The sequence below is a fragment of the Perissodus microlepis genome, chromosome 5, assembly GCF_051167445.1.
Source record: "Perissodus microlepis isolate ML-2025 ecotype Zambia chromosome 5, ASM5116744v1, whole genome shotgun sequence".
NCBI classification, from domain to species: Eukaryota; Metazoa; Chordata; class Actinopteri; order Cichliformes; family Cichlidae; genus Perissodus; species Perissodus microlepis.
Window position 1 is genome coordinate 30,558,927 of NC_140465.1, and position 14,617 is coordinate 30,573,543.

The window sequence follows — 14,617 nt, forward strand, 5'->3', positions numbered from 1 at the left end:
AAATCTTTTAAAGGTGACAATATTTTTGTTTAATAATTAAAAATGTTTTAGTGGGTCAATGGTCCAGACTGCAGGCTTACCACATTAGCTCCCAGTCACTTCTTTCATTAAGCCGTTCTTTTGGAACATATGTAGACTCTGGTTTAGCTTTTTTGTTTTGTTTCGGCTTACCCTGAAAAAGACTTCATGTTAGGACGGTGTTGCAAGACCTGTATGAGCGTTGAGTATTAATGGTGCCTGAACTGGATAAGCAGTTAAGAAAAAGAAAGATATACTGATGACTCACAGAGTAAGAACCCATCACCACTTTTACTTCTAGAATACTCTGAGTATCTGGGATGCATTTTTCAGGCCCAATTGTGTCACAAATTAACCTCAACAGTTATTAGAAGTTTCCTAAAGTGATCACCATCAGCTTCCTTATTCCTTATGCTCGGGCGATCGTGGCTCAAGAGTTGGCAGTTCGTCTTGTAATCAGTTCAAGCCCCGGCTCCAACAATCTCGGTGGTTGTGTCCTTGGGCAAGACACTTCACCCGTTGCCTACTGGTGGTGGTCAGAGGGCTCGGTGGCGCTAGTGTCTGGCAGCCTCGCCTCTGTCAGTGCGCCCCAGGGCAGCTGTGGCTACAATGTAGCTGCCATCACCAGTGTGTGAATGGGTGGATGACTGAATGTAGTGTAAAGTGCTTTGGGATCCATAGGGACTAAGTAAAGCGCTACACAAATACAGGCCATTTACCATTTATGCTTTCTTTTGAATGTTTTCAGTTAAATATGGGCTTTAAATGATTTGTAAATTATCACATTGACATTTTACACAATGTCATAGCTTTTTTGGAAACAGCTTTAGTTGTGTCAACTATTCGTGGCTTTCCAGAATGACTACAGGGAGTGCAGAATTATTAGGCAAGTTGTATTTCTGAGGAATAATTTTATTATTGAGCAACAACCATGTTCTCAATGTACCCAAAAAACTCATTAATATCAAAGCTGAATGTTTTTGGAAGTAGTTTTTAGTTTTAGCTATTTTAGGGGGATATCTGTGTGTGCAGGTGATTATTACTGTGCATAATTATTAGGCAACTTAACAAAAAACAAATATATACCCATTTCAATTATTTATTTTTACCAGTGACACCAATATAACATCTCCACATTCACAAATATACATTTCTGACATTCAAAAACAAAACAAAAACAAATCAGCGACCAATATAGCCACCTTTCTTTGCAAGGACACTCAAAAGCCTGCCATCCATGGATTCTGTCAGTGTTTTGATCTGTTCACCATCAACATTGCGTGCAGCAGCAACCACAGCCTCCCAGACACTGTTCAGAGAGGTGTACTGTTTTCCCTCCTTGTAAATCTCACATTTGATGATGGACCACAGGTTCTCAATGGGGTTCAGATCAGGTGAACAAGGTGGCCATGTCATTAGTTTTCTTCTTTTATACCCTTTCTTGCCAGCCACGCTGTGGAGTACTTGGACGCGTGTGATGGAGCATTGTCCTGCATGAAAATCATGTTTTTCTTGAAGGATGCAGACTTCTTCCTGTACCACTGCTTGAAGAAGGTGTCTTCCAGAAACTGGCAGTAGGACTGGGAGTTGAGCTTGACTCCATCCTCAACCCGAAAAGGCCCCACAAGCTCATCTTTGATGATACCAGCCCAAACCAGTACTCCACCTCCACCTTGCTGGCGTCTGAGTCGGACTGGAGCTCTCTGCCTTTACCAATCCAGCCACGGGCCCATCCATCTGGCCCATCAAGACTCACTCTCATTTCATCAGTCCATAAAACCTTAGAAAAATCAGTCTTGAGATATTTCTTGGCCCAGTCTTGACGTTTCAGCTTGTGTGTCTTGTTCAGTGGTGGTCGTCTTTCAGCCTTTCTTACCTTGGCCATGTCTCTGAGTATTGCACACCTTGTGCTTTTGGGCACTCCAGTGATGTTGCAGCTCTGAAATATGGCCAAACTGGTGGCAAGTGGCATCTTGGCAGCTGCACGCTTGACTTTTCTCAGTTCATGGGCAGTTATTTTGCGCCTTGGTTTTTCCACACGCTTCTTGCGACCCTGTTGACTATTTTGAATGAAACGCTTGATTGTTCGATGATCACGCTTCAGAAGCTTTGCAATTTTGAGACTGCTGCATCCCTCTGCAAGATATCTCACTATTTTTGACTTTTCTGAGCCTGTCAAGTCCTTCTTTTGACCCATTTTGCCAAAGGAAAGGACGTTGCCTAATAATTATGCACACCTGATATAGGGTGTTGATGTCATTAGACCACACCCCTTCTCATTACAGAGTTGCACATCACCTAATATGCTTAATTGGTAGTAGGCTTTCGAGCCTATACAGCTTGGAGTAAGACAACATACATGAAGAGGATGATGTGGACAAAATACTCATTTGCCTAATAATTCTGCACTCCCTGTATCAAGGTAAATATAGTCAGTGATGTTGTGAGTGTCTTGGCCTTGTGTAGTAAACAGAAAGCTATAGTCTTACACAGGATGTGATTAAGTCAAGTACTGCTTAGTCAGAGAGCTATTTAGAGACTTTAATTCAGTTGTAATCAGACTGTCCTTTTCCGAGCACAATAAGTCTAAGAGTCATGCTCACAAGAGAGTACAAATGGATATATAATGATGCTGAAAACAGGAAAAATGCACTAGGATCAACCCTCATTGTAAAGTTAAAAGCAAGCCTGCAGCACAGACATATTGGCTAACAAAGGCAGAATTTTAAAAGCTGGTACAATTGGGAAAGGTACAGACGGTACAGATCTGACAGTATATGATGACGTTTGTCTTTTCTCAGAATATTGATGTCATGTACTTCCACAACTAAAACAGTGTTCTTGTTATGGGAACAAGAACATGTGAGTCAAAAAGGGATAACATAGTTGCTGTGGCCAGGATATGGGTAGATACGCCTAACAGGCTTGGTACACTTTGTTCCATCCATGCTGGCTCTGTGTGCGCACTCATCAGTGTCAGTCCTGCATGCACTGCAGTGGCAGCTGAGAGCCACAGGGTAGGTGAAGACAGGGTTGGCTTCAATGGGACAGCCAGGCAGAATAGCAGTGTGGTATTCAACCTTATCATAGGTGCAGCCCCTCTGGACAAGGAAACGTGGGCCAAGAATATCCCTCATGTTGCTGTCCTGGTTATCACATATAAGCACAGAGATCAAACTAAACGAATGACGATTACATAGAATCTAGATAAAATTGGGGAAAAAGTGCTGGAAATATTTTTTTATGTCACTATCTAGCTTAAAGTCTGATAACATTGGCTAAAAAGAAGTCTGTCTTGATATGTATTTATTTATTTATGTCGAATATTTGCAATAGACAAATTATGAAGTGCCTTTTTTTGATATATATATATATTTTGCCAGCTTTTGTAAAATTTTCTTAGTAATTTACAACATTAAAACCGCAAAGGAAATTGTAAGCTTTCGTTTCAGTGTAAAGCCCATCCAACATCTGAATAAAGTCTCCAAAGCATATATAAAACTATGTAAAAATATGCTAAAATAAAACAAAATAAAACTATGTAAAAATATGCTAAAATGACATATTCTTACTACCTTTTAGATATCTCTTTCTAATATTTTGTTTCATATTTCTTGTCATATAATTTTGTTTAACATTTTTGATATGGAAAAACGATTATTTACTAAGCACTTCCAGTTTTCAATAAACAAAAACAACATGTAGACTTTTTTTCTTTTTCATTTTTTTTTTAACATTGGACATACATACCCTTGAGTAGCAAAATCCCATGCAGATGGTTGTGTTTATTGCAACACAGAACTCACATTCTGGCTTTTCCACATACAGGGTGAAATCAGTGGGCAAACACATGGGAACAGCAGGGCTAAACATCAGAAAAAAGAGCCAGCAGTTGAACACTGTAGCCTCCATGTTATGTCAATCTTAGTCTATTTTGGTCCTGTTTGGGAAGAAAAGGTAAAGAGACCAGTCAACAACATACAAGAGAGATCAGAGGTTTGGTTTCTTGAATATTATTTTCTTACCCTCTGTATGCATGAGTCACCTGCTTGATAGATGTGGGCACTTGCAGGCCTAATGATGCTCTGAGTCCAAACATCTCTGCTAAGCAGTATTTATACAAACATATCTTAATCTACCTTTACATAAACTGCATGTTATCTGTCTGTGACAAAAAACCATCTGTTGAATTTTCAGTCCATTATGTGGATTACATGAATAGTGATTTCCTTGGTAAACAAAGTTCGTGCATTAGCCATGTGGCTCTGTGCAAAGTAGTCTAAGCTACTGTACACTAGATTAGAGGGCCATTCAAATTTTAACCCGAGATGTACTTTCTTTACCAAACAAGCCAATCTGTTACTCATTTATGTAAAAATTAACTTGAAAATTTCTTATAATGCAGAGTTGCACACCGGCAGTGTTAAAGTGACACCAAAGAACATGCAACAATGTGAGTCGCTCAAAACACTCAACAGTCACAGTCCAGAGATGACACTGGTACAACACAATCAAAAAGGGTTATACAACCCGATTTTGTATTACTAAAGCAAAAGTTAATGTAAAGATAGAGAGAATGAATTCCTGACGATAACATCTTAAAAAAACAAAGGAAGAGTGCAATTCTCCACCTTCACTTTGTGTCTCCTTATCTGTAATTTAGTTTAATGATTGTTGAACATAGTCAAAGTCTCAGACACGTTAAGTGATTTTGCAACTGTTTTGAATGCCACTGTTGTGTTTCTGTGTATCTGTAGCCCACTAAGATCAATGCAAATATAAAAATATTAGACAACAAAGAAGTACAAAGCAGGAGCTGGATATACTGATTTCTTTTTCATTTTAGTCAAAGGGTTTATTTTTTAGAGTAAAATTTTTTGCTCTAATTACAGTTACCATTAAAGTATATGTACATGGTTAACCTGCTGTCATCATTTAGTTTATCAGTGACCAGGAATATTGCTCACAAAATGATTACGATACGTTGAACATTTGAACAGTAAAATACAATGTTAGCTTCCACCTTAAACTGATCATTCTTTCTCCCCAGCTATTGTTCAAATGAACATACATAAACGGTGAATTTTACATTAACTTTTTAAGAATTTAGAGTAACTGATTCTCTCGTAAAAGACGTCTTGAATGAAACCATCCATGAAACCGCTAATATTTAATGAACTGTCATGAAGGTCAAGGGCAAATGATTACACTTACTTTTTCTCTCTAGTCTGCAGTTTTTTTTGCTGTAGCTATACTTTTCACTGACACTTAGATGTGTGACTTTTGTGCTTTTCTATGCATTACTGGAGAGATAATCAAATACTGAAATGCTAAGTAAGGCATTAGCAATCACATATGACATGTATGGCAAATAAAACACAATGTCAGACTAGGAGTAGTGACAAAACCCAAAATATTTAACCCACATTCCTCCTCCTGAAATTCCTAACATGACCAATAAATACTGAATAACCATGAGTTGCACACAGACTCCTCATAGGTGTGTCAACATGTCATTTCTTTTTAATAAGAAGTGACACCATAATAACATAAAAAAAAATATTTTCTGTCCGAAAAGAATACACCACATGATAACGTGTCATAAAAGAAGACACACTAGAGGCTCATCAGTTTTTGCAATCAGGAAAAATACAGAAGGCTTTACTACTTCGTGGCACTGATAGATTATTAACTAAAGTGAACTAATCTTTATAGTCACTAGAAACCACCAGAGTGGACCAGATTTCTGTCAACAACAAGGGAGACAGTTGAACTACCTCAATGTTCTCATCCGTCAAAGAAACTTTTCTTATAGTTAAAGTGGCTAAGCTGCAAATAATTGAAGACTAAAATCAAGAAAACTCTTGTAAAATCTGAGGAGGTCAAGCTATAACTTTTCCACTACGCAGCGGATTTAAATTTCTGACAATTGATTCTGAAATGCACTGCATGTCAACTGGATTTAAGGGCAATTTCAGGATAATTTAAAGGGGAAGGACTATATTTGCAAGATTGAAAGTTATTGAATTCTGACAGAAGCTCAATATTGTGTGTCAAAGGAAGACCCTTTGCCTCTCCTGCTGAATCAACCATGGTGGGTACAGGAGGTCCAGTGGCAACTTTCTCTGTGTGGGATTATGTGGTGTTTGCTGGAATAATTCTGGCGGCAGCTGGTGTTGGCCTATTCCAGGCTATCCGAGGTCGCAAGGAGGCTAGCAGCGAGGAGTTCTTACTGGGTGGACGGCAAATGACAGCTGTGCCAGTTGCCATGTCGCTCACTGCCAGCTTTATGTCTGGCATCACAGTCATTGGTACACCTGCTGAGTCCTACCGGTTTGGATCTGCTTTCTGGATTTTTGGCTTCGCCTATGCTATCATGTCTGCAATCAGTGCTGAGATCTTTGTTCCTCTTTTCTACCGACTGGGGGTCACCAGTGTCTATGAGGTAGGGAGATGGTAGAAATGCTGGTGAACATATGAATAACTTAAAATACCAAAGATCAATAAAGCAAACAACAAAAATAATGTACACAGCTTGGTGCTGGTTAATGAAGGTTACTCATTACAGGTTACTCATTACTTGTTAAAAGTGATTCCAACATAGTATGTAAAGAAATATCTAAAGTATTTTTTTGGAAGTTTTATTTTTAAAAAATACAGTACACAGTACAGCAATCTAGCAAATTTGTGGACCAAAAGATCCTTCTATTGATATCCAGGGTTCGTTTTCATTTCTAGTACCTGGAGTTGCGATTCAGCCGCCCCATTCGGATAATTGGGACATCAATGTACATCGTCCAGACGGTAAACAAAGAGTTTTAAATGATTAAATATATGATCAATTACTTTATGTATTTTGACTATTAAAACTGAAATTATTTAGCAATGAAAAGTTGAGCAAACACCAATGATTAAAATGTTTAAGGTCAAATGAAAACAGCACCTGCTGTTTTTTTCTTTTTGACTATATGTAAAACTGTTTCTTCCACTTCCAAGAAAGCATTAATATAAAATATATGCTTGTTGTTTTTCCATGTAATCAGCTAATGGTGACATTTCTCCTCAGGCACTGTACACCGGTTTGGTTATCTATGCTCCAGCTCTTGCTCTAAATCAAAGTAAGCCAAAAAGCTCATAAAACACATCTTGATAATTGAAGGACTTTTAGCTTTAAGCCTCACTAAACTGTCACCTGCTCATAAAACTTCTACTTCTTCTTAGTGGAATATTAGTCCTGAGTTAATATACTAATGATTCTTTCATGTTTATCCTAAATAAAGGTTTATTTAAAAAACAAACAAAACCCAAAAACTGAAAAAAAAAGAAAAAAAAAAGGATGCAGACAGAACCATAATGAAGCTTATTTCTTATTACTCAGTCACTGGACTGGATCTGTGGGGAGTGTTGGTGGCTACGGGAGTGGTGTGCATCATCTACTGCACTTTGGTTGGTACCATCTAATGTAAAAAAGTATTATATTTATTTAACTAGTTGTTTTAGAGAAGCATGAACTGAAAACGTTGTTACGCCAGAGGATGCTTTCATTTCTAATGATAAACGTTTTGGTTCATTGAGGTTTTAATAAGCAGTTTTTCACTTACATATGAATGAAATTAAAGTTATTGGCTCCTTGATTATTAATAATTGTACACATCCGAACATTATTATGACTCTTACTAAGGAATTAGTTCGACAGATTCTGCAAAAAACCTTTACAATGTGACGCTTACTCTAACATCAATGTTTACTTCAGGGTGGTCTGAAAGCAGTAATCTGGACAGATGTGCTTCAGATGGTGGTCATGCTGGCAGGTTTTGTGGCTGTTATAGCTAGAGGAGCTGTACTGCAGGGAGGCCTGACAAAGATTTGGGAAGATGCTGGTGAAGGAGGCCGACTACAAGCTTTTGAGTAAGTACACAAGCAGACTTATGTCCAATAGTGAGTGAGTTTATTTTACAATAAAAAACGGGCAGGGTTTTTGAATCACATAAACTGTGATTACTAATTCCAAGGAAATTTACTAAAAACATTTTGCATCCAAAAATAAATATCATGGATGGGAAGCCTGCTAATTGGCTTCTATATGCCATTCCACGTTAGAGGTTTGTGTTGCTGAAGTCCTCAAAGTTAACCTTCAATATATTTTCATATTATTGAAATTTTATCACAGTTTTGATCCAGATCCCCTGAAACGACATACTTTCTGGAGCATAGTAGTTGGCGGTAGCATAATGTGGGTGGCAATCTACGCAATCAACCAGTCCCAGGTGCAGCGTTATATCTCCTGCAAAACCCTGGGACATGCCAAAATGTGAGCGTTCCTGTAATTCAATACAAACAGTACATTGCTGAGTCTGAGCAAAATTTTATGTGCTGACATGTCTTTTTTCATCTTTCAGGTCTCTGTATGTGAATATGGTTGGCTTGTGGATAACTGTGACTCTGGCTGTGTTTTCTGGTCTCACCATGTACTCCATTTACAAGAATTGTGATCCACTATCAAACGGTGATGTTGCCACCCCTGACCAAGTAATTAAACCTGCAGTTTTCTCTTTAGTCCTCACCACCTTTCCTTTTATTGTGCAACAAAGCATTATGTGTAACAAAACATGGGTTATATTTATCAACCAGCTGTTCCCATACCTTGTGATGGATATTCTGGCAGACTTCCCTGGAATTCCAGGCCTGTTTGTGGCTGCAGCATATAGTGGTACCCTGAGGTGAGAGCCTTAGACATGCAAAAACATGTTATTTTAGAGCTGTGCAGGGATCAAGACCTGATAAATTAACATTCTTAGAAAAGAACTGCCTTTGTTGCTGCCTGAGAAAAAGTCACTAAGTAGTGAACAGGATAATATTTTTGCATTTGCATTACTAGACATAGATAATGCCATAAAGTACCATCTGTTGCCTGAAACTAGCTTCTCTGTGTGTAATTATCATTTTAAATGGATCAGCCTGACTGTTATGTTACAAGTCTAAAAGCTTACCTTTGTATATTTTTCAGCACAGTGTCTTCCAGCATTAATGCCCTAGTTGCTGTCACGGTAGAAGACTTTATTCTACCGGTGTACAAAGACCTCACACAGAAGCAAGTGAGCTGGATGAACATGGGCCTGAGTAAGTTGCAGAAACAAAAAACTTCCAAAATAGTCCAAAAAAGCCTTGAAGCAACTGTTGCTGCAATTTGGCGCTATATATATTAATTAAAGTGAATTGAATTGAAAACCCCGAATAAAAGCTTCATCGTGTCTGTAATAATGCAGCTTAATAACAAGACTTTACAGCTCTTTACAGCTCTTTGTTTATAAGTAGTCACCAACAACTGTTCAGACTCCTATTATCCCAGACCCTTTGAGATTGCAAGAGAGCAAGTGACATCGAGATAACCATCTTATCTTGCTATTTTAAGCAAAGGATTCAAAGCATTTCCACCATATAAGTTATGAAATGATTAGAAATATATCATAGATAACCATTTGAGCCTGCGTAATACCTCTGAACAAAGGAAGTCTTGTCAATTCAGCAAATAGACAAGTCATGAAGTCGTAAAAAACAATTGTTAATAATTTATATTAACAGACCTAACAGAACAGTCGGTACTGTTACTGTTATTTTCAGAAGGTGTAATTATGGTGTAGGTCGTTCATTTATGAAAATATGTTTGCAGCACACAGCTTATCTTTTTCTTCTTTATGTCATACAGACAGTTTTTAGTATGGATCAATATGCTGTTTTTGCACAAGGTCACAATGATCTTGTTCCTTGCAGTCCATTTTTAAGTGCTAAATCATTTATGGTAGGAAAAAAAACGTGATTTCTACTGGCTTCACATCACGTTTTCCATAAGTTATGATGATAAATTGAATTATATGAAAAAAAAAAACAAATAAACATTTGCTTTTAAACAGAGTTAAGTGTGCATAACCATAATAACATTTGTTCTAGAAAACTGTGTAAAACATGTTGCCTATCTGAACAACTGAATTTGCACTGCGAACGTTGTAATCTGGATCTTTTATATTTTTCTACTCGCAGGTGTTTTCTTTGGAGGAGTGTGTATTGGAATGGCTGGAGTAGCCTCCCTGATGGGAAGCGTCCTGCAGGTAATCTGAATCACCATGAACACAAACTACTGCAGTCATTTATTGCTCTTCAGCTTCACCATGAGGTGAAAGTTGCAAACTGCAGGGTAAACTACTTTTTTTTTTCTTTTCTTGTCTTTTTTCCCCTTTTCTTTTCAGGCTGCTCTTTCTATATTTGGCATGATAAGCGGACCGCTCCTTGGTCTCTATCTATTAGGCATGTTTTTTCGAACATCAAACTCAATAGTGAGTATTTCCTTGCACTCAGACTTCTACTAGCACAACTGCACAACCTGACAACACATTAAAAAAAAATATTGCCAAAGTAATAAAAATGTGACGTCCTAAAGAAAGTAGTTCACTGTGTTCATATTTACTTTTCAGGGAGGACTTGTGGGAATGATCATTGGTCTAGTGTTGACTCTGTGGGTGGGGATCGGAGGCCAGATTTACCCACCAACAGCTGAAAAGACAAATCCTCTTCCACTCACCACTGCAGGCTGCAACAACACAATAGGCCAAACCTATACAACAATAACTCCCTGGACCAGTCCAGTGACTCTGACCCCAGAGCCTGAGTGAGTCATTTTACATAAGACTGATGCAAAAGCTTATTTTGCTACTCAGCAACACAGTAAAAATCACAGTAAACTTTTATTTAACAAAAAAAAAACCCCTGTTTAATAGCTGTCTAAAAAGGCATAATTAAACCTCACGAATCAACTACAAAAAGTACAAACTTCTCTGAAAGTTAAGTAAATGAAAAAGTAAATGAAAAACAGGAGAAAACGTAATCAACAAAAATGGCTTCTCACGCCTACTAGGCTGCTGCAGTGAAGGATATATACAAGTTGAACAAAATACACGATTGCTACTTGACAAATCTATTTACAGCTATTTACAAAATTGAGGTACTAACGCCAGACACACACACAAGGTTATACTTGCAAATCACTTTGTCAAAGAAACTCTACACAGCAACAAATCAAAACACAGGTTCTTTGTTGGATGGTGGAGGTTAGGAGAGAGAGGAGGGGGCCAAGTGGCTGTCATCCGGTAGTTAAGTACGGGAGGTGATTAGCCAATTATCCAATCCAAGGACAGGAAGAGACTCCACCCAACTACTCAGCAGGCACGCCCAGGTGTCAACCTCCTAAGAGAGAGGGGAAAAAACCCACAGCCATCCTCTGGTGGGAGGAGTCACACATAAAACAAACACTGCCAACATTAGATCATCATAACACAGTTGTCAACAGTTGAAAACAGTTGTCTGCTTTAAACATAACATAAATTTTTATATATAGTCTAAGTATATTAAAATTAGTGATTTTTGTTCATTTCAGTTATAGGCCTCCTTTAGCAGACACCTGGTACTCTCTGTCTTACGTCTACTTTTCTCTGTTGGGCGTTCTGACCACAATTGTGTCTGGCCTGCTTGTGAGCGTGATCACAGGTGAGATATTACTTCTTAGTCTTTACTTTCACTGCAGAAATCTAGTCCATAATATTATGGTATTTCAATTATATCAAAACAAGGATAAAATCGAGGGAGTATGTATTTTTTTTATACATATACAGGTGGATGTAAGCAAGACAAGAAGAACTCAGAGCTGTTTGTGAGGAAGAATGACTTAATCTGCTTCAGCTGGTGCAATAAGTCAAAGGTATGATGCTTACCCCCTAACAAACAAAGGAAGAACATATCAGCAACCCTCTCCAAAATAAACAAAAATTTGGTGTTATAAATATAATATGTTTTTAACCCAATACAGGAATCAGACATCACAGAGAAGCCTTCAGCAAACATTTGCATGGGAGCTGACAACCCAGCATTCAAAGAAGACGACGTGATGAGCAAAGATGCTGAAAAAAACACAAGACTATAATATTAGTCTATCAATGACATGTTCTGTCTTGGGGTCATTTTAATTAAATTTAAGAAAATATACACACACACATAAAGCACAAGCAAAACCCCTTTATTAGCATCTGATGATAATGGTATTTATATTGATACTAATCATGTGTCGAAAATCTAAAATTGAATCACTCAAGAAATCATTGTATTTATGTTACTGACGTATTTCAACAAGACAGAAACAGTGTATTTAATACAATGATGGAAAAAGAAATCTTTGTTTATTCAAGTCAGATGCCCACAACTTCTGCTTCCCATGGGCTCAGATGTTCCCCTTTCATGTTCACTTAGACAACCTTGTAATTCTATTTATCGCCCTTTATAATTGCTGATACCAGATTACAGTTTCAAATCTATCTGAACATTGCACTTAATTTTATGCTGACACAGAGATACATATTGGAGTATTGTTCACTTTTACTGTACAGTGTGATTACTGTTTTGAAGGAAGTGTTTTGAAACATGAACAATGGCTGTTTGTTTATTACAGAGTTGCTTTTATATGTAAACTATTGCACTCTTTATGAGCTGCCTGTACAAGCTGGTAACAAATTTGTCAATAAAATATTTTGTAAAAAAGTGTACTCAGTAAAAAAAAACCTTAAATCACACATACACAAAAAAACTCTACAAACTTTAGTGCATGAACTGTACACACACCCCTCTTTCTCTCTCTCTATATATATAAATGTATTGTCTATCACTTTGGTAACTGTCTCTTTAAGGCTTGTAAAATATGTTTGCCATAAAGAAACAGACGCTGATCTCTGGACCGACTTACAACAATGCCTTTGTCTCCTTAGTAACAAACAGTAGAGGAAGTTTAAGGGTAAAACTGCCCTGCCCACATTCACCTGCCATAGTATCAGCGACTTTCAATCCAGGAAGTGAACAGTCAGTTGAGACATGGAGGCACACTTTCAACCAGAGAATTAAACTAAACTAGGCTGCTGTTTTCACTCTTATTAACTAAACAAGGTGAGCTGGTTTTTCTTTCATTTTTTTTTCTAGAATTAGTTTTTTAAACGGTTTGAATTTACTTAAAATTTCACAAGAAGGATTTACATGTTTGTGTAATTTAACTAAAAAGATCACATCTAGTCTTGTTCAGTCTTGATTTCAGCTAATGTTTTTCTTTCTAGTTCCAGATTAAAAGGCCATGGATGTAAAGTTTACTGCGCTGGCTTACTGCCATCTGGCCCTTTTGTTCAGTGTGGCCCAAACAGAAAATGGGACTAGCACTCCTCAACCAACCTTTAGCTTAACGACCCTTACGACACTAACTCAGTCTGACTCTACTTCACCAATCTCAAATTTGACTGAGGAGACAACACTATATACCAGCACACAGTTGGATAACAAAACTGTCGCTAGCACCACTACGGCAACAACCGAGAGGACAAGTCACCACCAGACTTCTCAGTCAGCAACCACCTTGACTCCTCTAACAAACAGTACAACTCTGAGGACTACAAGCTCTAGCACTCAAATGTCAACATTTACTGCACAAACAACGGCAGCAATCCAGACCACAGTAGATAACTCAAGTACACCAAGTACTCCAGTAATTACAACTGAAAATGCAACTCATACTACCATGAACAGTACCAGACAAGGTAAGCATAAGGCTCCATTCTTATCTGCAGTTTTATCAACAACTATTCATTTTTTACATGATTTGCTGATTATGGTAATTCCTGCTGTTTTACTTTGTCGCTAGATGTGGGCCTCAATGTCTCTGAAAGGAATATGACTATTGTCTTCAGCACTGTACTTGGAGCATTTGCTGTGTTGTTGGTTTTTCTTATGTTTCACAAATGCAAACAGAAAATACAGTACTTGCACCAACCTCTCAATAATGCACAATACACAGGTAAGGAACTCTCCTTCATCAAACAATTAGTTCAAACCCTTTTATTTACTATTGGCAATTAAAAATACTAATCTAATTTTAAACAGATACATTTGTGGCAGATGATGACACACTCGTTATTTCTGGAGGACTTTATGATGGCCATCCAATCTACGACAATGTACCAACAGCTCCTGCAGACCAGTCTCAATTCCACCTTGAGTTTCTCCATTAAAGACACAGAGTTTCTATAGTCTGAAATCTACAGTTTAGGAGTGGATAAAACCAATGTACTAAACTAATGTAACCAATATACTTTCAAGACTGAAATATAACTCCTATGATGGTCTTTATAAGAGAAAAGTGGTCCTTAGAAAAGGAAAATGAGAATAGGTAGGACATGCAAACAAGTACAAAACTGATTTTTGAGAACATTGCTTTTACTTGTACAACACCAGAATACATAAATATATTAGCAGAGTAACTTGTAACAACTAGAAATTGTCAAATATCAGCAACATAACCTTGTGATAGAACATATTAGATTTCACGTTAACATTAAAGATGAGTTATTCCAAACATTAGCACAACAGCAAAGTAATAAATAACACATTGACTCTGTAGTAGGTAGAAATTTAATCCTAAACACCCATAAATAAACTTACTAAAAGCTGGCATCTTAACACCAAAACCTTCTTCTCATTGACACTATGTTTTAGTTGAACCATAGAAACATATTCCATT

The 14,617-nt window shown here is 37.5% G+C and overlaps 3 protein-coding genes across 4 annotated transcripts; 2 read left to right on the forward strand and 1 right to left on the reverse strand.

Annotated features, from left to right (window-relative positions):
- Positions 1 to 1,147: 1,147 nt before the first annotated feature.
- On the reverse strand, positions 1,148 to 4,106 carry tshba (thyroid stimulating hormone subunit beta a). Its single transcript, XM_084929337.1, has 2 exons — positions 3,769 to 4,106; positions 1,148 to 3,164 (listed from the first exon to the last, which is right to left on the reverse strand). The coding sequence occupies exons 1-2, from the start codon at positions 3,928 to 3,930 to the stop codon at positions 2,886 to 2,888; spliced, it is 441 nt and encodes a 146-aa protein (XP_084785463.1). The 5' UTR covers positions 3,931 to 4,106; the 3' UTR covers positions 1,148 to 2,885.
- A 1,548-nt stretch (positions 4,107 to 5,654) lies between these two features.
- Positions 5,655 to 12,573, forward strand: slc5a8l (solute carrier family 5 member 8, like). Its single transcript, XM_084929338.1, has 15 exons — positions 5,655 to 6,463; positions 6,757 to 6,822; positions 7,085 to 7,136; positions 7,397 to 7,464; positions 7,772 to 7,926; positions 8,189 to 8,329; positions 8,418 to 8,547; positions 8,650 to 8,738; positions 9,026 to 9,138; positions 10,057 to 10,124; positions 10,263 to 10,349; positions 10,488 to 10,681; positions 11,447 to 11,556; positions 11,682 to 11,767; positions 11,876 to 12,573. The coding sequence occupies exons 1-15, from the start codon at positions 6,110 to 6,112 to the stop codon at positions 11,987 to 11,989; spliced, it is 1,827 nt and encodes a 608-aa protein (XP_084785464.1). The 5' UTR covers positions 5,655 to 6,109; the 3' UTR covers positions 11,990 to 12,573.
- Positions 12,574 to 12,867: 294 nt separating this feature from the next.
- On the forward strand, positions 12,868 to 14,108 carry LOC146387603 (uncharacterized). Of its 2 annotated transcripts, XM_084929345.1 has the most exons (4): positions 12,868 to 12,999; positions 13,164 to 13,637; positions 13,742 to 13,894; positions 13,981 to 14,108. In XM_084929345.1, the coding sequence occupies exons 2-4, from the start codon at positions 13,181 to 13,183 to the stop codon at positions 14,106 to 14,108; spliced, it is 738 nt and encodes a 245-aa protein (XP_084785471.1). In that variant the 5' UTR covers positions 12,868 to 12,999; positions 13,164 to 13,180. The 2 variants fall into 2 exon arrangements, with proteins under 2 accessions (XP_084785471.1, XP_084785472.1); XM_084929346.1 differs by lacking the exon at positions 12,868 to 12,999 and having other exon boundaries at positions 13,073 to 13,637.
- Positions 14,109 to 14,617: the final 509 nt, after the last annotated feature.

Bases quoted from the DNA above. Each gene is read 5' to 3' on its own strand.
- tshba (XM_084929337.1), bottom strand. From the start codon at position 3,930: ATGGAGGCTACAGTGTTCAACTGCTGGCTCTTTTTTCTGATGTTTAGC. The intron at 3,165-3,768 runs GTATGTATGTCC...TGTGATAACCAG, and splicing joins TGGGATTTTGCTACTCAAGG to GACAGCAACATGAGGGATAT.
- slc5a8l (XM_084929338.1), top strand. From the start codon at position 6,110: ATGGTGGGTACAGGAGGTCCAGTGGCAACTTTCTCTGTGTGGGATTAT. The intron at 6,464-6,756 runs GTAGGGAGATGG...TTTCATTTCTAG, and splicing joins GGGTCACCAGTGTCTATGAG to TACCTGGAGTTGCGATTCAG. The intron at 7,927-8,188 runs GTAAGTACACAA...ATTTTATCACAG, and splicing joins GGCCGACTACAAGCTTTTGA to TTTTGATCCAGATCCCCTGA.
- LOC146387603 (XM_084929345.1), top strand. From the start codon at position 13,181: ATGGATGTAAAGTTTACTGCGCTGGCTTACTGCCATCTGGCCCTTTTG. The intron at 13,638-13,741 runs GTAAGCATAAGG...CTTTGTCGCTAG, and splicing joins CATGAACAGTACCAGACAAG to ATGTGGGCCTCAATGTCTCT. The intron at 13,895-13,980 runs GTAAGGAACTCT...AATTTTAAACAG, and splicing joins CAATAATGCACAATACACAG to ATACATTTGTGGCAGATGAT.